At 30.8% G+C, this 27,619-nt stretch overlaps 3 protein-coding genes and 1 pseudogene across 3 annotated transcripts; 1 reads left to right on the forward strand and 3 right to left on the reverse strand.

Annotated features, from left to right (window-relative positions):
• Positions 1–794: 794 nt before the first annotated feature.
• On the reverse strand, positions 795–1,575 carry LOC123883066 (germin-like protein 8-13). The gene has a single exon (XM_045931761.1). It carries the CDS (start codon positions 1,558–1,560, stop codon positions 922–924), a length of 639 nt encoding a protein of 212 aa, XP_045787717.1. The 5' UTR covers positions 1,561–1,575; the 3' UTR covers positions 795–921.
• A 13,983-nt stretch (positions 1,576–15,558) lies between these two features.
• On the reverse strand, positions 15,559–17,815 carry LOC123886740 (annotated as a pseudogene).
• Positions 17,816–18,844: 1,029 nt separating this feature from the next.
• Positions 18,845–19,594, forward strand: LOC123883069 (auxin-binding protein ABP19b-like). Its single transcript, XM_045931763.1, has one exon. The coding sequence runs from the start codon at positions 18,851–18,853 to the stop codon at positions 19,484–19,486; it is 636 nt and encodes a 211-aa protein (XP_045787719.1). The 5' UTR covers positions 18,845–18,850; the 3' UTR covers positions 19,487–19,594.
• Positions 19,595–22,294: 2,700 nt separating this feature from the next.
• LOC123883070 lies at positions 22,295–23,115 on the reverse strand. The gene is made up of 2 exons (XM_045931764.1): positions 22,857–23,115; positions 22,295–22,588 (listed from the first exon to the last, which is right to left on the reverse strand). The coding sequence occupies exons 1-2, from the start codon at positions 22,983–22,985 to the stop codon at positions 22,364–22,366; spliced, it is 354 nt and encodes a 117-aa protein (XP_045787720.1). The 5' UTR covers positions 22,986–23,115; the 3' UTR covers positions 22,295–22,363.
• Positions 23,116–27,619: the final 4,504 nt, after the last annotated feature.

Below are 27,619 nucleotides of genomic sequence, written 5' to 3' on the forward strand. Positions count from 1 at the left end.
TCAAACAACTCCAGCTGAAACTACATGGGAAGACTTTGATGACTTGCAGAACAAGTTTCCTACACTCAACCTTGAGGACAAGGTTGTTTTTAATGGGGAAGGTATTGTAATGAAGCCCAATATTACAAACCTTCTAGAATATGATGAGTCAGCCAAATCAGAAGGGGACCCACATAATTTGCAAGAGAATAATTCTGTTAGTAGTGGAAAGGAAAGGATTGGACCACGTGTTAGCAAGAGAGCAAAGAAAGCGCATAGCAGGTTGGAAGAATTTATGAAGAAATGAGTAGTATAACTAGGTGTGTGTGTTGCATTTTTATTTCATGTGTAATTTGAGTGAAGTTGTTATTCTTCTCCCTCATACTCTTCTAACTTACACAAGGTGTGATCATTTCTCAATTCTTTGATCATTTGTAAATTGAGATATGGATCTACCATTGCTTTCAATACAATTGTTCTATTCCTCGTTCATATTTCATCTTAGTACTAAAACCCATTCCATTCTCATGAACAAATAATTTATTTTCTAGGAAATGTCATGCAAGTCAAGAATAAGAAACATCAGCATTTGGCTTGTTGCATTCAGAAAATGAGTAACATAATTATTTAATTGGGATTATGATAATTGTTCTATATAATTATATTTCATGTATTAGGAATAAGAGGATTTGAAAAGAAAAGATCAATATAATTATGTTACTTGGTGTGCAAGTAACTAACTAATTAACCAAGTAGGTTAAGATAAATTGTTGGTAAAAGCCATTGGGATTATGTAAGAAATTAAGAACCATTAATTACCATCCATCCTCTTACATTATTAAAATGAAAAAAATTTCACAAACAAAACATAGAAGCTTTATTGCTGACATAACATAATTTAAAACAAACATAGAAGAGGATGATTCTTAAGCAACCAATATCCTAGCCACTGCCACCAAGCTGTGCCTTAAGCTTCTTAATTTGTGCTGCATCAAGCAGAGTAGTCTTTTCAAGTGTGGGAGTTGATAAGTTGTTACCAAATAACAAAATATCAAGTAAATGTATGTTAGGATCTGAGTTACTGTAAGCAACAAAAGCAACAGCATTTCCAACACCAGAGTTAACTTGAAAATGCAATAGTCCTTGTGGAAAAACAAAAACATCACCAGGATTAAGATTTTTCACAATAAGTTTTGTAGGTGTGATAAATCCAGCAGTAATTTGACCTTGAGAAACGATTAGTAATTCAGTTGCATCAGGATGAGTGTGCATTGGTATAGTTCCGTTTATACCAATAACCACTCTTCCTGCAGAGATACCGAGTCCATTGAGACCCGGTAAATTCTTGACCGATACAGTTGTTGTTCCTGCATTAAAAGGCTGTATTAGGACTCCAGGTCCAAGTTTAGAGAACACAAAATCATTCTCTGTTACAAGTGATTGTGGTTTGCATGGATAGCCTGAAGGAGTGTTTGGAAGCAATAAATTTGCTACACAGAAATCATTGACAGAAGTAGTAGTAGCATGAGAGGTATATGAGAGAAGAGCAAGAAAGTAAAGAATAATGTGAATCATCTTCATCTTTTAAAATTGGTATGTGATAAGAGAAATAATGGGGTTGCTTGCTATTTATAGTGTTAAATAAGTTTCTTCCACGTTACGTCCTAGCTCAACCGACAAAATAATGTTGAAATTTGTAGGCAGGGCGCCATGAACGGGGTTTGAACTCTAGCTCTCTTATTTGTGTGTTTGAGTTTATGATGACTTTGTTATTTCGTCTATGTACCGTGTACAGATAAAAAGTTTCTTCCACGTTAGGGGGTATAGAGGATTAATTAGCATGCATAGTAGCAAGTCGGTCTAGAGTGGGTGCATCAAGCCCTTTAACCTTTAATATATGGGGCTCAAAATTTTTAAAATATATTTCATACCCTATAATTATACCTTTACCCCCACATTTTATATGAACTATCCATTTTGTCCTAGTATATAAACCAAAATATTTTTTTAAATACTTTTCTTACAAAATTTGAATTTTTTTCCTGTTAATAGTAAAGAAGCAATGAATAAATTTCAAAGATGCATACCGAAAAACATTTTCAAAGTATTCCGGTGGAATAAATGTCTATAATATACTCCCAAGAATTTAATGAATTTAGTATAGATCATTGAATAAATGTCTATAATATACTCCCAAGAATTTTTTTTTACTGTTCCAAGATTATTTGTTATTGTTAGTTAATGTTGGAAGTTTCATCTTACAAATAGAAGAATGGTCCACACCATACTTTTAACTTTTTAAGTTTCTTCCCTGATCGACATAACATACTTTTAATAAGGATACCTATATCTTGGCAATAAATATAACCCAAGTCTTGGACATAACCAAACCGAAATTGTTTGGAAAGTCTTAGAAATGAGTATTGAACCTAACTCATCCTTACAAAACCGGCTTGTAAGGTGAAGATTGCATCTAGTATATAAACACTTAGTCAGGCCATCTCTCAACCGATGTGGGACTTCTTAACACACCCCCTCACGCCCAGCACTATTGGGCTTGGTGCGTGAATATAAACGGTAGGTGGCCCGATAACGGAAACCTGATAACAGGTGGCTCAACAGATCGTGGAGAGGCTCTGATACCATCTTAGAATTGAGTATTGAGCCTAACTCATCCTTACAAAACCGGCTTGTAAGGTGAGGATTGCCTCTAGTATATAAACACTTATTCAGGCCATCTCGCAACCGATGTGGGACTTCTTAACACACCCCAACGGTGGGTGGCAACCTGATAACAGGTGGTCCAACGGATCGTGGAGAGGCTCTGATATCATCTTTGAAATGAGTATTGGACCTAACTCATCCTTACAAAACCGGCTTGTAAGGTGAGGATTGCCTCTAGTATATAAACACTTAGTCAGGCCATCTCTCAACCGATGTGAGACTTCTTAACAGAAAGTTGTTTCGGTTTTGAATAAAAACAATAAACTAGCAAATTTTAATAAGTTTTCGGGTTAAATGAACAAACTTCAATTTTAGTTTTCATAAATTTGTGTAAATCGGATAACATTTTGTAAGTGTTCTGAAAAATTTGATGAACCGGAAAACTTTTAACATATAAAAAATATTATGAGGAAAAATAAAGTTAAAAAGTTAAATGGCAAGAAGGGGTGCGAAGGTATAAACATATATAATTGTTTGTAGTAGGCCTACAATCCACCACTAAGAGAAATTCTTTAATCCCACCTTTATAATTATACCTTCATTCATATAAATCAACTTTTTTTTTCTTTCAATTTTACCCTTTTATTTATTATGACGAAATGTGTTTTTCGTCTTTGTAATATGGACGAATTTAAGCTTTAGTCCCTAAATTCTTTTTTTTGTTTTGTTCCTGTAACATCAGATTCCTTTTATTTTAGTTTTTTATGTTCATACATGTCACACAAAAACAATAACATAACATTCATTTAATGATATGTCCTCTATCACGTGTGCAAGAAAGGGTGACTTGATTTTTTTTTTGGGCAAAGTGTGTTTTTGTCCTTCCAATATGACGAATTTGAGTTTTAGTCCTCATTTGACACATCACACAAAAAGAACGTAAACACCCTTTTATCTAAATGAAGGTTACGACAGAGATTGGGTAGACAAACAACATTCTATGACGACGGCGATAGTTGTGAGCAACGACACAAATATTAGAAGAAATAAGATGGTGGTGGTTGTGGCGTGGTGTTTATATTTGCGGTGAAGAAAGAAACAACTATGATGGCACACCTTGTTAAAAAAAAACTATGACGGCACACAGTTGGGAGGAGGACTGTGGTGATTTTTTTTTCAAAAACATCTATATTTAAAATTAGGCTTAACTACATATTTGGTCCCTTACGTTTATTTTAGGTTTCAATTTGGTCCCTTACGTTTAAAAAGTATCAATTTGGTCCCTTACGTTTATTTTAGGTTTCAAGTTAGTCATTTTCGTTAGTTTTGTCACTTTCAACGTTTGAACAGTACACGTGTCACTGTGTCCAAGTGCCACGTGTCAGTCCACATATGCAAATTGACTGCCACATGTGACAAAATTGACGGAAAGGACTAACTTGAAACCTAAAATAAACATAAGGGACCAAATTGATACTTTTTAAACGTAAGGGACCAAATTGAAACATAAAATAAACGTAAGGGACCAAATGTGTAGTTAAGCCTTAAAATTAATAGGATCATGTTAAACAGTGTCTCTTGGACATTTGTTAAGCATACCAAAAAAGGAAATAAATGATCAAATTAATATTTAAAAGACAACTTTTTATACTTTTGAGGTATTGAATGCATACTCTTCGAGACAAAATTTTTATTTTAATATGCTTAACCAGTGTCCCGGAGACACTGTTTAGCATTTTCCAAATTAATATACCAAACTATCCTACATTGAAAATTAAATACTAAAATGTTCTAATTTTAGAAACCTAGCCTAAATCCTCCATTTTAAGTTGGAGAACAGTGAAGAAGGAAACCACATTTTAGTTTATCATCAATTAGCCATTCCAAATTATGGAAACGTAAAGCAGTTTCTTTCTTTATTTTTTTTTTCTTTGTTTTTTTCCTTCGTAATTTGTAATTTGTTAAAAATTAAACTGATCCAAAATATAATTAGTTTTCATTGTAACGTGTCGAGAGACTATAAAACGACAATAATCTATACTTTTTCTGGTTAAGAAAAGAATCTATACTATTATAGTAACAAAAGGAATGGATTTTTTTTTTAGGAATTAAAATCTAAATTCACTCATATTACAGGAATGAAAAGTGCACTTTATCAGAAAAAAATGTCAAGTCATCATTTCTTGCGCACGTGGCAGAGGACATGTCATCAAATACATGTCATGTCATCGTTTTCGTGTGACATGTCTGAATCAATGTCTAAAATGAAAGGAACCTGATATTACAAGGGCAAAACAAAATGATTTTCTCTTAGGACTAAAACCTAATTTTTCCCATATAATACAGGACGAAAAACACATTTTATACCTCTTTTATTATTTGACTTCATCCCTACAAAATTTCAAACCGAAATACCTTCAAAAAAGATTTATGAAAATTTACAATGACAAGCTATGAGTTACAAATCGGAAAACTTTAAAAATGTCTTCCCGACTGGAAATATTTTTCAAAGTGGTCTGGTTCTTTCACTTTGATTTTACAAGATAGTTGACTTGTAGTGACACGCATACAAGAACTCTTTTTTGAAAGTAACCCGGTTCAATATTTTATAACCGAAAAATATTTTTAAATTTTTTGGTCTTTCATACATGTACAAGAAATTTGACTTATAGTGACAAACAAAAACTGTCATTAAAAATCCAAATTTCGTAGATAGAGCTCATACTGATATATATACCGGAAATGTTTTTCAAATTAATCTGATTTAAAGTTCTTTACAGGAAAAACTTTTTTTTTTTAAAATTTCCGGTCTCTAAAATGCTTTGGACGTAAGGCATCAATCACTTGGAAGTGTTTGAAGTAAATTCAAATGCTTTGGACGATAAAAGTGATTTTAACTTCGAATCTAAAATGTCTCGATCACTTCTAAGTGGATATAATGTTATGCAATGCATGAGAGCTGTATTGTCACTTTGGTGAAGATGTCATTGAAGAGGTCTTTAATTAGCCGCTATCAAGAAATCTTGGTATCGAATTATGTGTAGGAGGAAATTGGGCCCTTTTGTTACAGATTATAAAAATAGTAATTTTGATGTTCAATAATTTAGAAAAATAGCTTTTTAGGCCTCCCATGTTGCTTTTTAACCCTCCCCAAAAATCCCAAAATACCCCAAATTTTGGGCCTAGTTGCGTTTGGTTCCTACAATACGAACCTGCATAAATTTCGTATTCTAGGATACGAACCCGCTATACTTCGTATCTTATGGCTACAACTTCAAAGAAAAGTTTGCAAAAACCAATAAAAGACTACCCTTCGTAACCTACGAAACGAAAACTCTAAACTTCGTATTTTTCGAAACGAATACGCTAGGTTTCGTATTCTACAAAATGAAGACGCCTGATTTCATATCCTAGGCGTGTTATACTAGTAAAACCCCAACACTTCATTAGTTTGAAGAAAACTAGGTTTTTAGGGATGTGAAGGGCGATTTTTAGGGTTTCAATCGCGATCGAGAACGACGAACAAGGATCTCAATCAATCAGTTTCATTCAAGCCCTGCTATTCATCTCCCTGAATCGCTACAGGAACACGAGTTTGTGTTGGAAATTTAGAGGACTTATTCCATTTGGTTTCTTTATTATGTCTGCAATTTACATGACCCATACCTGGCGTGTGGATTGTATTCCATGAGAAAATTCTATAACAGGCGTCAGTTAACTCCATTTCGTAACAATATTAACCAATACAAGCACAACAGTTCATGAAATTTGTAAAGTTTGTCACGTAACTACCAAATTCACTTCGTAGCGTAACTACCAAAACGCAGAATGACAGGAATTCCATGAAAGCTTAAAAAAACGGTATAAAGCATAAATTACGTGTTGTGTACCAAATGAGTGTGGGATCCCTCTTTTGGTAAAGAAATGTTGCTTTGAAGTCTTCCAATCGTCCCAAAATCACCATAGGCCTATATACGCATACTTCGTAACATGCATTACGAAACTCAGCGATTTCGTTTCGTAACTAACAAAATGCTAAAAAATTTTCAAAACCGTCACACTTCGTAACCTGCATAACGAAACCATGTGTTTTACTAAAAAATTGGCTAACAATGCAACGTTAGGTCTTGTACCACATCATTTTGTATCCTACAATACGAAATTAGGTAAGTTCGTATTGCAGATTCCAAACTCCTTATAAGGGCAACATGGTCAACCTGGGGGCCTCGACGTAAACATGGGGGGCCAAAAAAGCAATTTTCATAATTTAGAGATTTTATAGAAAAGTAGAATTTACTCTTTGTTTATTGTACTAAAAATCACTTTTTTAAATAAAATAATCTTTAGTTTGTTTGGTGATGAGACTTTTCTCCAAGTGCACAGAATCGTTATCAAGTAATAAAGTAGTAAGTTTATCGTCTCCACAGGGATTGTGCCAAAATTACTAGTTTCGCTTAGGAATTTAGAAAATAAAAGTGTTTTGCATTCGCTTTGTTAGTTTGAAAGATTTTTGCTATTAAAAGTAAATAATAATTAAAGTAAAAGGCAGAGAAATAAATAACAACTAGCATCCGGACCCGTGCCAAACATGGCTAAAATGAGACTACAAAAAATAACATTTTAATATTAAAATTTTCATAATTCTCAAATAAAAAGAATGAAAATTTATAACATAAAAAAAATAGGATCCCATATTAGGCAAAAAAAAAAAACCATAAAATACCGTATTAATATATGAATATAAATTTATTTTCCGTGTAAATCAAAATGTAAAAATATAGACTCGTGTGTAAACTTTAAAAAAAAGCCTCCAAACAAACAAAAGTTAAATTCAATAGTAAAATAAATATGAAACAAAAATACCCTAAAGAAATTATCAGAATATATCTTATATTAGTTAATTTCCACATCAATATCTTTCGAATAAAATAAATATAGAACCTAGTATAAACTATATATAAATATATGAATAAACATATTGTCCCTATATTAATATTTGTTTTTGGTATTCATTTATCAAAAAAGATATATATAATATATTTTTTGGTATTAACCATCTTGTTCTCAGGGGAAGAATTCTCTAATAATTTAGAGTTCGACCACCTGGTACGTATATCCCCAAAAAAATACATGTGCAAAAGTCTCACATAAATAAAAATAGATTCCCGTATTAATATACGAATATAAATATATAGTCATATACATCAACAAAAAAATAGATCATATCGGAGTATATAAATAACCAAAAAAAGAAAAAAGAACACGCCCCCCTTAAAAATACAAAAAAATAGGTCAATGTATATGAGTAAAAGTATAAAATCCCGTATAAATGTCTTAAAATAAAAGTATATAACCACGATAAGAAAAATATAACAAAAATAAAAAGTAGGAAAATTGTATTCTCTCTTTGTTACCGGTCTTCTCTAAATAAATAAAAAATTAATACAGAAAATAATCTTAATTTAATCAAATCAATTTTATCTACTCTAGGAAAAGAATATCGTTGATCCGTCAAGTTCAATCGCAACCATCTTGGTCTTAATTCATTCATTTCATAGTCTTTCTATACATCTGCAAATAAATTATAATAAATGATTAAATCCAATATAAAACATCACATTGACAAATTCATAATTCATTGCAATTCTGTATCTTTCTTTTGCTAAGCAAAACAAATAGAAAATGAGAAAAGTATTAGAATTTAGGAAAAGTTATGATTTCGTATCTATATATCAATAAAAATGATAAAATTATTATTAACAATATTAAAAAAAAAAAAAATCAAAAGATTAATTAGGATATTCCTATAATGAAACAAAACAATAACCAAAATGAATACCATTCAATAAACCAAAACATTGAAATAGTTAAAAAAATTGAATTATAAAGATTATACCTGAAGTAAAAGAGCAAGAAGAACTTGAATAGGAGGAAGAAAATACTAACCAAAGTTGAATATTGTGTTGCTCTATTACAAACAGACTATTTATAGATGTAAAATAATAAAGTAAAAGGTAATAATTATGAATTAATTTGATTGAATAAAAAAATTAAACCATTGCCTTAATATATGTCTACATCATAAATCAAATCAATTACATTACAATAGCTGAACATAAATCTCCAAAATGCAAAAGTAATAAACTTAAAAGACTAACACAACTATAATAATATATAAAGAATTATTCTCCAATGTCTTGAACCCATGCCTAAATGAGTCTGTCATTCTACCAAACGGATCTGCAAATAAAACAGAATTAAAAATTAAAAAATTAGTACTTAACGATTAAAGTCATTATATTTTAAATAAATAAAAATAATGATAGAATGGTCAACTTTGTTATTATTTTGGTTATGATTATTTATTGTCAAAACAATGCTAGAAGAGAGTTTATTTGGAAGTGCCATGTGTACACTAAATCTTGAGAAAAAGGTCCCAAATAATATATTAATAGATTAAAATAAATAAGTGTGCGAGTAGACACACGTAGTGGTTAAGTGTTTCGAATCCCTCCCTTATTCTTGCTTGGTAATTGGCGTTATACTTTTCATCATTACTGGGTTATAATTTACTGGATTAATTTCTATTAAAATAAGTTTAGTTTTACTATCCTTATTTCTATTGCAATTTGTAATAGGTTTAATCAACGGTTGCTAGCATTCCCTTGGTTTTATAATATTCTCTCCTTTAACGGGTTCAACCTTTAAATGGCGTCCTTATCTTTAGAAGTTCAATGTTTGACAAGTTCTCTCTACTTGGTTGATACACCTACACAATGCGAAATTTAACTATGTGTGATTCTTAATCCTACCCCCTTCCTCAGATACTGAATTTAATGGTCTCATGGTTGGTCGGTCGAATTGTCTTTAGTTTCGGGCCTATTAGTCGGTTGTCACGGGATCAGTTAATTCCTATGAGTTCATGTTAGAGATATTTCCAAAATATATAAACTTGGAAATAAAACATTGTATTACTGGATATAATGATTAAGGTTGAGAAATATATCAGAACTATTAAATATGGCTTAGTGGCTGCGTGCGTAATCCAATGACCTGTAGGTACAGGGTTCGGTTCCTGGGTCTTGCTGTTTTGCGTTTTTATTGTCAATTAATTTGAATTATCATGATTCAAATTTTTAGCAAAAACGGTTGAGGCAGGAGTTGAACAAGGATCAGTTTGTTAAAGGTTACACACACATGCCAATAGACTAGACCAACCGTTACTGATATATTTTGAATTGTAACCGCTAATAACGGTTATTTGGGAGAAGTTATTCTCTTGATCAAATCATGATTATCTCTCTATAAATAGAGAAAGTTGGAAACAGTAAACATAAGAAAACTGACATAATCAAACCAAATTCTCTCCCACTTACATTTTTCTTCTAAATCATCCTTCACTTCATTAATGCATGAGTGAATTGTTGGAATCATATTTTTGTAAAATGTTATCAAAGATATGCTTGTTGTGTTAGTGCAAACCACTACAAGGTGATCAAAGTATCCTGCAGGGTATTCGCCGTATATCCCAATTGCATCCAATACACAATATTGGTGGGGGCGAATAGAACCTAAAGGTTAGTGTGAAAACACGCTTTGATTCTTTACGTGCATCCATCGGCGACATCTTCTTTGTTCAAGTGTTGCAGCATCTTCCCCAACAAAAATCTCCAACAATCTTTAGGTTCTATTTCTATTTCTTAATCAATGGCTGCATCACTCAAAGAAATGACTTCTGATTTTGTGAAATTGGAGAGGTTTGATGGAGGCCATTTTAACCGATGGCAGAAAAAGATGAAATTCCTTCTCACAACCTTGAAAGTGGTGTACGTTCTTAATACCGCAAGACCAACAGAGAGGGAGAATGAAAGAATTGCTGAAACAAGAGACAGACAGAAGTGGGAAAATGATGATTACATCTGCATGGGCCACATTCTCAATGGATTATCAGACTCACTTTTTGACATCTACCAAAGTAGCGGTTCTGCAAAGGAACTATGGGAGAAACTGGAAACAAGATATATGTTGGAAGACGCTACCAGTAAGAAATTTCTTGTCTCTCAATTTAATAATTATAACATGGTAGACTCTAGACCAGTGATGGAACAATTATATGAACTTGAACGAATTCTGAACAACTTTAAGCAACATAAAATGCATATGGATGAAACAATCATTGTTTCTTCCATAATAGATAAACTTCCTTCATCATGGAAAGATTTTAAAAAGTCCTTGAAACATAAGAAAGAAGATATTTCTCTTGAGCAGTTAGGAAATCACCTTCGTCTTGAAGAAGAGTATCGTAAACAGGATGATACTAAGAATCAAAACGCTCATGAGAAGGTATATGTTTTGGTGGATGGAAAGTCTAGTAAATCCAAGGATAATATGGATATAGATGGAGAAAATGTTCATGACAACAACAATGAACATGGACAAAAGAAAAGAAAGAGAGGAAGTTGCTTCCATTGTGGCAAACCGGGACATTTCAAGAGTGAATGTAAGTTCTTGAAAAAGTTGAACAAAGAGAAGAACTCTAGTGCACAAGAGGATCATCTTGTTGCATAGAAGTCACTTCTAGAAATTTCTCACCCTTAAGAATATATAATATGTACCCGATGATGGGAATGTTGTAATTTAAGTATGTTTGCTTGTAACTGGTTATGAATTTTTAATTTGGTTTGTAGTTTGGTTTGTATAACTTATAATGTGTGATATTTTATAATATGAGATTGTGATTTATATTATTGTTACTTGTATGATTATTATAGAGGTTGATATCTAATTTTCATGAATTCTTATAAGCATGAATTGTTGTTTTTGTTTTTAATAAGATTGTTTGATTAATCTGTAAAAAGTTTTGAAGTAACTTGAATCACTGTTTTCCAAATTTTTCTCAAATGCAGTACATGAATTTTAACTAAATACCTTGGTTTAAAATGTTAGGATTGTTATATATACTGGTATGTGTATATATTAGTAACAATGTTAATAATTTGATTGTTTGAGTACAATGCATTTTATTGTTGGAGTTATGTCCTCTATTGCTATTGTTATAAGATCTTTCGTAGCAGCAAATTCCTATGTTAACAGACATGTTTCGTGTGCCGAGACTATGAAAATTTAAGTTATTATGATTGCTAATGTTATAATAAATTTCATGTGTGTGTATGATAAACAAGACATGCATTATTTTATAGAATTGAAATCTAATTCTTAAGTGTTTTTTTTTTTAGATTTGATTATATGTGTATGATTAACATGTATGTGACTCATAATTTGTTATTTTAAGATTATGGTTATTGTTGATCATTGGAAATTTGATGATCATTATTATACATGTTTTATATTTTGAATAAATGATATTCGGTGAATGTTGAAACGAAAGTGAAAACTTTAAATCGTAATGTTTGTTATTAAATGGTTTAGTTTAATAACAAAGGTGAAATGATTTAAAATGAGTTTGTATAAAATACAAAGTAATTGAATGACTCAAAGTCATGAATTTGTGATAGTTGGTTAAACTATCAAGAATATATAAATAGCATAGCTATGAAAGTGATTGAATATTCAAAAGTATTTAAGTGGAAAGACTTGCAATTATTTGACGAAATGATTGACAAGGATATGGTGTCTTCGGATATGATGTTAAAATCATTGAAAACATCATAAGGGATGTGATACAAACCCGGATCTAATTGATCACCAATGGCGGAAACTCAACTCACACTTGAATAATATCAAGTCTTGAGTTCAATGGTGAAAGTACACTATTAGAGTGATTGAAGTACTTGATAATAGATACTACATCCCAAGGGGTTTAAGTACTTGGACCATAAGATTGAAAGTGGTAGGATGAGGTTTTCCTCTTAATAGACATATAGCATATATTTGCTTGAATGCATAATTATGGGTGCATTTATGATATAGTCTACCTATATGAGAATGAAGTGAGGCCGCTTCATAGAGTTCAAGGGTTTGACTCTTAAATTCTCATGAAAAGGATATGTGACACAAGGCCTTATTGAATGTGTCAAATTTAATAATTCTTTTGATAACACCGAGATTTCATGTGTAAGTTATGCACACTTGTTCAAATGAATAGTTGGTTCAAAGCTTGTCTACCAATGTCTATTCGGGATAAGTGGAACACATTATCTTACTAAGTAATGGTTCAAATCGTGAGATACCATTATCTGAAACCATGATATTTCCAGAAATATGGATTTAGTTATATTTTGTAAATGGTGGGGGATTGTTAGAGATATTTCCAAAATATATAAACTTGGAAATAAAACATTGTATTACTGGATATAATGATTAAGGTTGAGAAATATATCAGAACTATTAAATATGGCTTAGTGGCTGCGTGCGTAATCCAATGACCTGTAGGTACAGGGTTCGGTTCCTGGGTCTTGCTGTTTTGCGTTTTTATTGTCAATTAATTTGAATTATCATGATTCAAATTTTTAGCAAAAACGGTTGAGGCAGGAGTTGAACAAGGATCAGTTTGTTAAAGGTTACACACACATGCCAATAGACTAGACCAACCGTTACTGATATATTTTGAATTGTAACCGCTAATAACGGTTATTTGGGAGAAGTTATTCTCTTGATCAAATCATGATTATCTCTCTATAAATAGAGAAAGTTGGAAACAGTAAACATAAGAAAACTGACATAATCAAACCAAATTCTCTCCCACTTACATTTTTCTTCTAAATCATCCTTCACTTCATTAATGCATGAGTGAATTGTTGGAATCATATTTTTGTAAAATGTTATCAAAGATATGCTTGTTGTGTTAGTGCAAACCACTACAAGGTGATCAAAGTATCCTGCAGGGTATTCGCCGTATATCCCAATTGCATCCAATACACAATATTGGTGGGGGCGAATAGAACCTAAAGGTTAGTGTGAAAACACGCTTTGATTCTTTACGTGCATCCATCGGCGACATCTTCTTTGTTCAAGTGTTGCAGCATCTTCCCCAACAAAAATCTCCAACAGTTCATTCTATAACGTTATCAAGATTAAGAATGAAAAATTAAAACAAGACAATTATAGAAAATAACTGAATAACAATCGAATATAAACTTTTTCGAACCAAAATTACATGTCTCAAGCATTCATAAGGGAGTTCATCTACTCGACCTAACCTAGGAAAATAAAATTACAAAGACAAATAAAAAGAAAGGAATCTTGTTGCCTCGGAGTTCCTTGGCCCTCCTTGCCTCCTCCTTAGAGTTCTCCTAACTCTCTCTTGAGTATCACTATTGTTGAGTGATTTCTGAATGAATAATTGTGAAGGAGAAGGACTCTATTTATATTTTTTTTTCTTCGTGGATTTGGGCTTTTCCATCGTGCGCATCATACCTATCGTGCCCACGATGCTTCACAAAATTTCTCATCGTGGCCACGATGCAATCCATCGTGCTACGATGGATTGATTTGTTTTATTTTTTAAACCGCTTCTCATCGTGTTGCGATGGTCCTCATCGTGGTGCGATGAATTCTTCAATTTCTTTCTTTTTTGATGTTTTTTTCCACTTTTCTTGTTTCTTGGTCAAGTAACTTCATTTTTCCAGATTTTTGCTCTCTTTTGGCCTTCAATTGCTACTATAAATACTCTAAAATAGTACTAAAAACATCGTATAATTGACTGTCATCATTTGGATACAATATGTAAAAGTGATTTTTTTAATTATAAAATCATTTTCTCCTTTTAATATTTCTTTTCTCCCTCCTCTAAAAAAAATCTATTATTTGAGGAGCTACTCTTAGCATCTTTTCATTTTTAGCTGTTTTCTGATTATTTAAAAAATCTATAACAATCATATTCAATATTTTTAAAAGTAATTATTTTTATAAAATAAGTGATTCTTTTCTAAAAAAAACTGTAACAAACGGCCTCTAAATCAACTAATTTTACCTTGTCATTGACTATAGGAAAGGATGATAATTAACAAGTTTGCTTTGTATTTTGTTGTTTTACATTGTGGCTTTCTCAAGAACAAAAGGTTTATTTTCTACGAAATGTTATGCAAGCCAGGAATAAGAATTACATGAACATTATGGCTTGTTGCATTCGGAAAATGTGTAGTAAAATCATTTAAGGGGGTTATCAATATAGTTATGTTGTTACTTGGTGTGCAAATAACCAACTATCTAAGTTGGTTAGTTATGATCTTTTGGGCCTTATTAGTGCTTTCTAAGCCCAATTCATGTAGTGTACATGTATAAGATGTTGATGGAAAAAATATTAGTTTTTGGGTTCTTCTTTTCGTGGCTGCCACCGTTTCTCACGCGCCTCCTGAAATGATCAAAATACCCTCTTTGTTATCTACGTAGTAATAATTAATAATCGTCAATCTATAATTTTAAAGTTATTAGGCCTAATACAAAAATCTAAAAAATTGGTGGTAAAAGCAGGGGCAAATTATCTAAGAAGCCGACAGGTGCCACGGTACTCCTAAAATATCATATATATATATATATATATATATATATATATATATATATATATATATATATATATATATATACACTATATTAGGTGTATATTAACTATATATTTGCATCCCTCAAATATCTTATATATCATATATTAGGCAGATATTATAATAATATTTGCATGTCAGAGTGGATAAGGAAAGGTTTTCTAAGGTCATAAGTTCAATTTCTTGTAGGCCCTTTTTTTTTTATTGTATTTTTATTCAAATAAATTGATTTGGAGTGCTTGAACCATATTATACAAATACAATTTCATTTTCTCTTTTATTTTTACTTATAACTTATAATAAATTTTTTGGCACCCTAATAAAATTACTCAAGATCCGCCATCGAGTAAGAAATTAAGAACCATATATACCATAAAAATAAACATAGAAGTGGATAATTCATAAGCAAGCAATCCTAGCCACTGCCACCAAACTGAACCTTAAGCTTCTTAATTTGTGTTGCATCAAGCAGAGTAGTCTTTTCAAGTGTGGGAGTTGGTAATTTGTTACCAAATAACAAATAATCAATTATATGCAAGGTAGGATTTGTGCTACTATAAGCAGCAAAAGCATAAGTTTTTCCAACACCAGAGTTAAGTTGAAAATGCATTAATCCTTTTGGAAAAACTATAACATCACCAGGATTAAGAGTTTTCACAAAAAGTTTTGTAGGAGTAATTAATAAATCCAGCAGTTATTTGACCTTCAACCATGATTACTAATTAACTCAGTTGCATCAGGATGAATGTGCATTGGTACGGTTCCATTTATACCGATATCTACTCTTGCTGCAGAGATACCAAGTCCATTGAGACCCAGTAAACTATTGATGCCGATGTTGTTCCAACATTAAAAGGGCTTATTGGGATTCCAGCTTTTAGTCGTAAATATAAGGATGATCATTAACTTGTACTTTTTTAAATATAGAGCTCAGTTTAATTAGCAGGAATTATAACAGTGTTGGCCTAGAGCGGGGGCATTAAGCCTTTTATAACTAGGCCTCTAATTTTTGGGGCTCAAAATTTTAATTTTAGTAGGTCCGGAATCCACCACTATGAGCAACTAAAAAAACGAAAACATCCACTGATCAGTGAAGGAAAGGAAAAAACAGAAGGGAAAAATGTGAAAACTAAATTTAAGATTAATTTTCTAATTGCTTAGTTTTTCTTTTCTTCTAATTGTTAATTTCTTCTTTGTTAATTTGTGATTTAATTTGATAATTACTAATTATCTCTTATTTTTTTTACAGTTCAATTTTGAACAGTCTCCAAATAGTTGAGACCATCCCTACTTAGTAGCCGTAAATTGTACGTACTAGTAAGCTCTGTACATAAGTAATTAAGATGCTAATTTAGCCACATTTGGTGATTGAAACATATTCAATTGGGCAAGTAATTTTTATTTTTGGTATAACAATATTAATAGATGGAATTGGATAAAACTATATTATTTTTGTTAAATGAACTTATATCTCATTAAAAGTTAGCTTAAAAGATGAGGTTATATCCAAACAGTTTGCAAACATGAATAATATGGGACTCCAAACAATTTCAATATAATGAGAAGCCGAGTTTAATTCCTACATTCAAATTCTCATAGGTAATTAACATAAAAAATGCTAGGCTAGAGATCTTTATTCGGGTTCGAATTTGAGACCTCACCAATTTTTTTTTTTTTCGAATTTGAGACCTCACCACAATTGTGTGTAAGTTTTAGTGGTATTTATCTATGGACCTAAAAAAATTATTATTTATAATTGATTAACTCTGTAAAATATTTCCATCAGCAATGTATACAAACTACTATTTCATATAAATAAATACATTACTTTTGTCATATTTATTCTTAATTTTCGACCTTCGGTACGGTACCTACGATAAGTTTCTGAATTTGTCTATAATTCCATCCATAATTGTAATATAGATCTGCATTTTCATTATTAAATTAGATAAATAAATAGAATAGATACATAGATAGGTTGGTATAAATTAGTTACATAGACAAAATAGATATTTATTACTTACGAACAGCTTACATTCACAAGATGATTCTAAGGTTACGTTGCTTCAAGGAAATTATTACTAGCCAGTTAATTTTACAGCTACTAAGCATGCTAATTAAGGCTCTATATATACACCTTGTGTAAAATAATAGAGGAGTGGGAGTGTTATTTGAACAAGATTCGTGCCACATGTATTTGAACACTTTATAAATAAGAAGACCTATAAATTTAATACCATAAATATGTGGTGTTTAAATACGTTTGTGTGATTTCTATGAACCCAAATGTATAACTCCTGTCTCCTGAATTGCTCTAACAACTCACTCACATTATTATTGTTGGCTCCCCTCATGACGCATATTTACTTCATCAATTCAACATTAATTTATTTCAATTTATCTTCACATTAATTTACTTCATATTTACCTCAAGAAATATCAAAATAGGAAACCGAAGAGATATACAAAATAGGAAAGGACCAAACCAAAACTTTCAAGCTATATTACAAACGTATAGTTAGGTTTATCCAATCTATTATCAATAAAACAACTTAAGATTTGGGAAGGGATTTCATACCAGATGGTAAACCTATCAATAGTGAGGCCAATGTTAGAAGGCCATCAACACATTGGTTCTCTTCTCTATACACATGAGAAACCACAACATTCATGTAGTCTTGGCTCTCAAGTCTTCTTGCTTAAGGTCTCATAACACCACAAAGCTCAGCAAGTTGACTTTAAACTAATATTTTCAGCAAAACCACACAAAAACTCAGCATTATGATTTCTGAATTTAAACCAGTACTCTATGTGCACAAATAGTCAATGGTTAATTGGGACAATATATTGTGTAAAATGGTTACATTCATTTATTGATTTTCTTCAATGAATCATGGACATGATACAAGTATCGGATACAATGCGTATCCGTAATCTAAGATATAATATATAATATTGTTGTAATCTATAACAATATATAAAAAGAATAGGTGAGTTTGGGATGGACTTTTCAATATACCTATTATACCCTTGACTTCACTCATTTCGAATCCTAATAAAAATTTATCAAAAATATAATACTCTATAAATCATATATAGTGCTAGATATTAAATTGGTCCTAGGATGACCATCTTGGCCAAAAAAACAAAATAGAAAAAAAAATATAAAAGAAACTTAAAGAAATGTATAACCACCGCTTGGAATAATAAGTCGTGCGGTTTAGACGACAATTTGTATCGTACACTAAAGCATTTTCCTAAAACAAATTACACAACATGCACTTAATTTTTTATTTTTTTTTAACATGCACTTAATTTATCAGTTGTGTCTCAGATACGATACAAAACCATTTTAGCATATCGGTGCTTAATTTACAAAAACCTTACGCAACACAGCATGCACTTATTTTGGGACAGGATGCACTACAGTAAGTAAATCCGACACTTAAACGCTATGGTACATCTCAATCATTCATTTTAAATCGCTCGGTTCATATTGCTTCTAATAAATAAAATCAGTACAAACCAATCTATCTCAACCATTAATATTAGATCGGACGGTCATGATTAAAAACAGCATGAAAATAGCGGGATATTTACTACTGGATATCCAATTCCCTTATTTTGGAACGTACCCAGGGAATATTTAATTCTATAAATAGCAAACAAATCCCATTATTCTCTTATCCCACATTCAATTTTCAAAGATGAAAATGATTCAAATTATTCTTTTCATTTTTGCTCTTATCTCATATACCTCAAATGCTACTTCATCTGCCAAAGATTTTTGTGTAGCAAACTTATTGCTTCCCACCACCCCATCAGGCTTTCCATGCAAACCACCATCACTTGTAACAGCAAACGATTTTTCGTTCACTGGCTTAGTAGCTGGAAACACAGAAAACCGTTTTCGTCTCGGTGTAACAACTGCATCGGTCAATAATTTACCAGGTCTCAACGGACTTGGTATTTCCGCGGCAAGAATAGATGTTGGTTTTAATGGAACTGTACCAATGCATCTTCATCCTGATGCTAGTGAAATATCAATCATGGTTGAAGGTCAAATGATTGTTGGATTTATCACACCAACAAATCTTTTTGTGAAAACTGTTAATGCTGGTGATGTTTTTGTTTTTCCACAAGGACTGTTACATTTTCAAGTTAACTCTGGTTCTGGAACTGCTGTTTCTTTTTCTGCTTTTACTAGCCCAGATCCTAGCATGCAAGTACTTGATGAATTATTATTTGCCAACAGCTTACAAACTTCCATACTTCAAAAGGTTACTTTTCTTGATTTTGAACAAATTAAGAAGCTTAAGGCTGTCTTTGGTGGAACTGGCTAGGATTTTGGTGCAAATTATGAATCATCCACTTCTATATGGTTTGTTTTAAATTATGTTATATATGTAAGCAATATATATATTAAAACTTATGTTTGTTTTGATTTTCTGTTTTTGTATCAAAATTTTCATTTTAATAATACAAGTGGATGTTATATAGTTCCTATTAATTAATTTCTTGTCTAATCACAAAGGTTTTTCCAACATAATATATATGCGCTGCGTCCTCTAGAACCGTTATGAAACATGACATCCATGGGAAGAAATGAGAGAAAAGCGTCAAACTTTTTGTATTGATCAAAATAAGATATTATATTATGAGAAAAATTGAGTGCACATGATTTACCTCAAGATTATTTATACGTTAGCTAACTAGTAGCTAATACTGAACTAGTTGTTCAGAAATGGGTGAGCCGAGTTAGTCAATTCTGAACGGCGACGTATCAGTTAGTGGTAGTATTGATGCTCGTGGTGAAAGCTTAGAAAATTAAATATTAATTAAACATATTTTTTATGTCATTTCATATTTATATATGCTAGTTCATTAGCTAATTTTATCTAATACTATAATTTCATTTAATTATGAACTAATATTTATCCTAACACCTGAACTAATATCTGTACCGAGTTACTTATAATAATCAATAATAAACTCTAAATTAATATTTATACACATATGTATACTTAAAATCATTAATAATACATTTAAATTAATACTCTACATATAATAAAATTATTTTTTGGGTGGGGGTGGGCCGTGGCCCACCTCAGCCCACGCACCCCTAGGTCCGCTACTAGCCATGGTCGTTTGCCATATGTTTATTCTTATCCAATTTTGATGGGGTCTTCTCGTATGTTTGGCCTTTATAGCCGATCCAGAACAAATACCAACCAATAACTAACTAATCATATCTTTAATAAGAACGTTGCGATTGACGCTTTGCGTCCGACGTCGATGCCTCACATTTTCTAGACAAGGGGAAAAAAACTCTGTTTTGCCCAATCCAAGCGCCTTGTGACCAGCACCCTACGCCTTGCGATTGCTAAAGTCAATTCTTCACATTGCGTTAAAATCAATGATGGTGATGTCAATTTCTCATAAATTGTTGAAAAAATAAATTTTATTATTAATATTTTATTAAAGGGTAAATGCTTATTTACCCCAGCAAAATTAGGGATTTTTCGTTTACTCACTGTGCGAATTTTTTCTGTTTACCCCCCGCAATATGAAAATTTTCTCATTTTGCCCCCTAGATGGACAAGCGGGCATTTGACTGTGCATCTTTGCTTACGTGGCAAGCACACATGGAAATACATTAAATTTATAATTATTTTTAAAAATCCACGTCAGTTAATAAATTTTTATTTTTTTTAAAAAAATTCCTTTTAAAAAAAAAATCTTAAAACTTTATTATTATTTTTTTGACTGTCAGAAAGAATAATACTTTTTTTTTCAAAAAACAATAATTTTTTTTTATAAAAAAACTCTTAAAACTTTATTATTATGTTTTTTTAATAATTTTTTTTTACTATAAAAAAAGTATTAAAACTTTATTATTATGTTTTTTTAATAATTTTTTTTACTATAAAAAAAATATTTATAAGAAAAAAAAACTCTTAAAACTTTATTATTATGTTTTTATAAATTTTTTTCACTGTTAAAAAAAAAACAATACTCCTACTAAAGTTTTATGAATTTGTAAAAAAAATAAAAAATAAGTTTATTATTTTTTAAAATTCTTAAAAAAAATTATTAAAAAAAGAATAATAAAGTTTTAAGAATTTTTTTTTTTTAAAAAATTATATTTTTTGGCAGTAAAAAAAATAATAATAAAGTTTTAAGAATTTTTTTTACAAATTTTTTTTTAAAAAAAATATTAACTGACGTGGAGTTTTTAAAAATAAATATAAATTAAATGTATTTCCACGTCTGCATCCCACGTCCGCAAAGATGCACGGTCGGATGCCCAGTTGTGCACCTAGAGGGCAAAATGAGAGAATCTGCACATTGTAGGGTGGTAAACAGAAAAAAAATTCGCGCACGGGATAAATAAAAAATCCCTAATTTTGCAGGGGATAAATAGACATTTACCCTTTATTAAATTTTACTAAGGCAAAGGAACATTTAGTGACAGTTTCAGCCGTAGGTAGACGTCTTTTTGTTTAAAATGGTTTTTAGGAATTAAATACAGTTTAAGTCGTAGCTAAAGGTCGAAAATATATGATAGCCATCAAACAATGACAAACGAACAAAATGTCGTCGTGATTTGGTGTGCATAATGCACGGCCCCAGTGGCCGTTGGACAAAGTCCGTATGTTATTTTGTCATATCAAATATCAATTGTAGCCTTGTAATTAGGTCGTTAATTATATATATATATATATATATATATATATATATATATATATATATATATATATATATATATATATATATATATATATATTGTGAGCTTGTTCGCAAATTTATCCTTTATAGTTTTCAGTAAATTTCAATATGCATTGTTCTCAAATTATTCTTTATTTTGCATTTATGATAATTGGATACACCAATATAAATAATTTAGTTAAATCATCATTCATTTACTTTGATTTATCATCTTTTATTATGGGAAATTCTCAAAAATTTATATGAAAAGAAAATATAAACATCTTAATTTCATACAAATCTTTTTTTGAATTGACCAAAGAACCATATATTAAAAAACAACAATCTAAATTAGCATAAGTGTGCAAAATCTAGATGATAAGAAAATGTCAAGATACAAAAAATAAGTAAAAATCTAAACAAATGAAAGAAATGTTATAAATAGGACAAATCCAAACAAAAAACAAAATAAAATCAATATAACTAGAAGGATCTATATAACTTCAACCATTTTATTGTTTTAATGAATTCTTGGTAGGAACTTGAGAAACCATTCTTGTGTCTTGAGATTGCTTTTGATATTTTGAGTATGAATTAGATCTTCCTTTCTTGTGCCTCCTTCTTGGTTGTGTTGCTTGTGGGATAAACACTCCTGTTCCTTTGCTTTCTCTTCTAATCAAAGCATGCTCATAGAAGTAATCAAATTGTGGAGGTGGATGAATTGCTCTTGAATAAGCCTTCAAAATGAAATTAATTTAGAAAAAATTATTATTAATTAAAGTCACACTAATGATTATTTTACGAATATTTCTAGAAGAATTTAATTTTAACTATTTTTTTAGGTTATAATGTCAAACATTTACCATTGAGCTAACACCTCACGCACAAATATATTATTTTTAAAAAACCATGATTAGAAAAGAAGCATAAAAGGGAAGAGAAAAATTATATGCAAGTATATATGAGGTGCATGATGTAATTTAGGAGGTGTAATTAGTAAAGAACCTGAAGAGAGTTTGGAGGTTGAGAAACAAGAGGATCTTCATCTTCATCTTCATCCATAATTAAGAGAGCAATTTCCTTGCTCAAATTTTCAAAAAATAAATCATCTTCAAGCTCCATAGCAACCTCCATATTAATGCAATATAAGAGATTCTCTAATTGAGTAAAAGAAAATAAAGATTCTCTAATATGGAATGAAACTAAAAGTGTATGAGTTTCTATCTCACTTTCAATTATATGTATGTGTCTCTTTTTTTTTTTTTTATCTTATCTTAAATTTTGGTTAAAAATCCAAAATTTCATACATATCTTATCTTATAATCTCATAATACTCATAAGATTCAATGTATTGAAGATTAAAAAACAAAAAACAAAATAAAATCAATTTTTGTATTTTTCTCAAACATGCTAAATTCTTAACTCACGCAAATATATTAATTTATTACTGTATCTTATAATCTCATAATACACAATATTAATTAGATTCAATGTATTGATTAAAAAATAAATAAAAAATTTAAATTCCATTTTTGTATTTTTTCGAAGATGATAAATTATTAACTTATATAAACATATTAATTGCATACATATCCTATAATCTCATAATACACATTAGATTCAATGTACTGAAGATTACAAAATAAATAAAAAATAAAAATTCTATTTTTGTATTTTTTTTTCTTTCAAAAATGCTAAATTCTTAACTCACATAAACCCCCTTTCATTGCATTGCTAATTCCCACTCTTTTTCCTCTAATATAAATACATGCTTCATTGCATCATATCTCTCACACTTCCTCTTCATTTTTCTAATGAATTCTCAATTTCTTCTTTCATCTGAACACAAAACATGGGGAAATGGATCCTCTCAATTGTAATTTACACTTGAGAAAATAAAGTGTGATATATCACCACATAAATTCACTTCATCTAAATCTTTTATATGTTTTTCTCTCGTAATGAATGATATAAAAGATTACATTTTATTCTCTCTTGTACGTGTAAATCACACGTGACATAATCCATTTCCAAAACATGGTACTAAATTCAGAAACATGTTCTTGAACCCTACTAATAGCTTCTACCAAGGTGGATTTACTTAATTAATTTGTTTTCATGCAATTTTTCAATATTTATCCACTGCCTTCTTTTGTTTATCATATGTTAAAAGTTTGATTCTTTCTCTTAATATCCTCTCAAAGTGTTTTGTGAATATGCTTTCAGGACAACAATCAAGTTTCATTCGGATTAATGGGATCTCGAAATGATGGTAAATATCATTTACTGCTTTAGATGTTTAATTAGTCATTTATACAATAAGTACTAGCAAATTAAATTTTAACCACTCTTTTAAACTTATGAGTTCAAGTTTTAGCCATTGTTTTATAAACTTATTGTGATTGAAGTTAAGATATAATCCTTTAAATTATGGATAATTATAAATAAAAATAATTGTTTATAAATCAATGGCTAATAATACATTGAAGTTAAGATATAATCATTTAAATTAATCCTTTAAATTATGGATATCTTCACCACTCTTTTAAACTTATTGTTGCATTACTAATATTGCATATACTTTGAAGGGTTAATATTGTGGCCACAATTGTGGTTGCTAATTATAATTTAAATAATTAAGGATATCTTTAAATTATTTTAAGGATGAATTAACTGTTAAGTTTTTTCACATTTTGATTAGACATACAATTTAAGGTAAAGGGTTGGAGGAATAGGTTGTGTTGCGTCTCCAATCACATATATACTTTTTTATTTATGTCTATCCACTAATTAACCAATTTAATTTATTATTTGTGATTAATTTTTCGATATTTAAAATTAGAGTGATGAAGCAAAAGAAGATTTATTTTATAGACCAAGATGTCTGTTAGAAATATTATAAAACCATTGATATGGCTCTATCTTAACACCTTAAGGTTTTGGGATAATCGGTTATTTGACATGGTATCAGAGCCTCTATGACTAAGTGGTGTAGAGTTCGATCCACGCTCCCCTCACTTTCTAATTAAAAAGTGGAATTTAAGCATATGGTAGGTGGACCTATGCATTATACACGCTTCAAGCCCAAGTGGACTCTTGTGTGAGGGGGCGTGTTAGAAATATTATAAAACCATTGATATTGCTCTATCCTAACACCTTAAGGTTTTGGGATATATTGAAATTTTATGCAATAAAGGGATTTCTAATACGTAGAAAACATTAACTATTTTTTGCAGGTATACTTTTAATTTAGTGGAGTGTATATTTTATTTTCAAATTACAATGCAAAAAGGATATTTTGATTTTTAGGTATCAACAGATGGAGATTAAACATGCACAACCTACAGAAACTTGAATTTTTTTTTTTTTTTTTGATAAGCCTTGAATTTTTTATTTAGAATTATTTGTCATAAAAATATTGTGACGGTCCAAATTTCAGGAAGTGTTGTTTTGTGAAGATAAGTTGGTACTTATTGAAATTCGAAACATCACAATATATTTTATGACAAATAATTCTAAAAGATTTTTTTATTTCACGCAAAAAGAAAATTTAAATATCCATAAGTTATGCATGCCCAATTTCCATCTCAGGGTGAAACTGGTCACTTGAGAAACAAAATAGTTGTAATTTGAAAATCAAACATGTACACTCCACTAAATTAAAAGTTCCTAAACAAAAAAATGGTTAATATTTTCTACATATTAGAAATATAAACTCCTTTGATGTAAAACAAATTCATTATCTTTGACATCCTTGTCTATAAAAAAAAATCTTCAATTGCTTCATCACTCTAATTTTCAATACCAAGCAATTAATTATAAATTAAATAATAACATCAATTAATTAGAGGTTAGACATGTGATTGTAGACCCAACAAAATATATATATCCTCACTCTTACCTTAAATTATATGCCTATAACCAAAATAGTCAAAATGCAAATGTGAAAAAAATATATATAGTGGCTAAAATTGACATCATACATTATGGCCACAATATTAATTAACCCTTCAAAGTATACACAATATATAGTATCACAACTGCAATTATTAAAATGTAACTCTCTTTTAGATTTTTTTGGTTACAAAACTCTCATATAATCAAATCGAATGTTATAGTACGAAGTACCTTAATCTCAAGCTCAATGTTAAGGCTTCAACCTCTAGAAATCAAATCGTTTCATAAGATCACCATATATACCAAGAACCAAACTTTATCTTCCCTTAGATACATTCCAACACCAAACTTATTTTGTTTCGTCAAAAATTGTCGCATCAACGTTACAATTTATAACTTCTTATTGTGGTCGAATCAAGCCCAATTCACGCGCACTTGCAGAAGGTGTGTTGTTTTGTTGATTTCTCAGTTAAGCTGTTAACAAGATTGAACATATAGAAACATAGAGAAAGAGAAAGACCCTTAAACTTAGGGTTTCAATAGAATAACAAAACTTAGGAACAAATGAGTTACAATAGAGTATATAAACTAAAGATTTGAAAAGACCACATTACCCTTACATAATAATATAATTACTATTATCTAACATCTCCCCTCAAACTCACGATGCAGTGATAGGGAGCATCGAGAGTTTGTCAATCAAGAAACGAAAACGTTTAATAGAATGCGTCTTCGTGAACAAATCAGCAATCTGCAAGGAGGAAGAAATAAAAGGCAAAGTAATGGTGCCATGCTGAAGATGATGACGTGTAAAATGGCAATCAATTTCAATGTGCTTAGTGCGTTCATGAAATACTGAGTTGTGGGCAATTTGAATGGCACTTTTGTTGTCACAGTACATAGGAGTTGGTTCAGAAAGAGCAACACCCATATCAGAAAGTAACCAACGCAACCAAACAATTTCAGTTGTCGTGGATGCCATAGCACGATATTCAGCTTCAGTAGAAGAGCGGGAGACAATGTCCTGCTTTTTGCTCTTCCAAGAAACGAGAGAATCTCCAAGAAAGATACAAAACCCTGTGGTAGACTTACGGTCGGTAGGATCACCAGCCCAATCTGCATCAGAGTAAGCACGTAACTCTAAGGAAGAAGATGATGGAAACAAAAGGCTTTGAAACTGAGTTCCTCGAAGATAACGAAGAATACGAAGCACCGCTGCCCAATGCACAGTAGTGGGAGAAACAACAAACTGACTCACAACATGCACTGCATAAGCAATATCAGGTCTAGTAATAGTAAGATACACCAAGCTTCCAACCAGAGTACGATACAAAGTGGGATCTGATAGAGGAACACCATCAGATTGAACATATTTCACATTCAACTCTAGCGGACTATCTACTGCTCGAGTATCAGAGAGGCGAGCTTGCTCAAGAATGTTGGCAATATACTTGGATTGAGATAGAAGATAACCCCTAGGAGAGTAGGCAACTTCAATTCCCAAGAAATAGCGAAGAGGGCCCAAATCCTTCATCTCAAATATTTTTGCTAATTGTATTTTCAATTCATCAATTCCATCAACATCATCACCTGTAATAATCATATCATCGACATATAAGGAGAGTATAATACGACCATGAGAAGTTGTCCTAACAAATAAAGCAGAATCATGATCACTAGAGCAAAATCCAAGAGATATAATCACAGCAGAGAACTTTTCAAACCAAGCACGGGGAGCTTGTTTTAGACCATATAGAGCTTTCTTCAACTTACACACTTCCCCCTGATTATGAGAAACACCTTCTGGAGGTACCATATAAACTTCCTCATGAAGATCACCATTTAGAAAAGCATTTTTAACATCCATTTGG

The sequence above is a fragment of the Trifolium pratense genome, linkage group LG5 (genome assembly GCF_020283565.1).
Source record: "Trifolium pratense cultivar HEN17-A07 linkage group LG5, ARS_RC_1.1, whole genome shotgun sequence".
Taxonomy (NCBI): domain Eukaryota; kingdom Viridiplantae; phylum Streptophyta; class Magnoliopsida; order Fabales; family Fabaceae; genus Trifolium; species Trifolium pratense.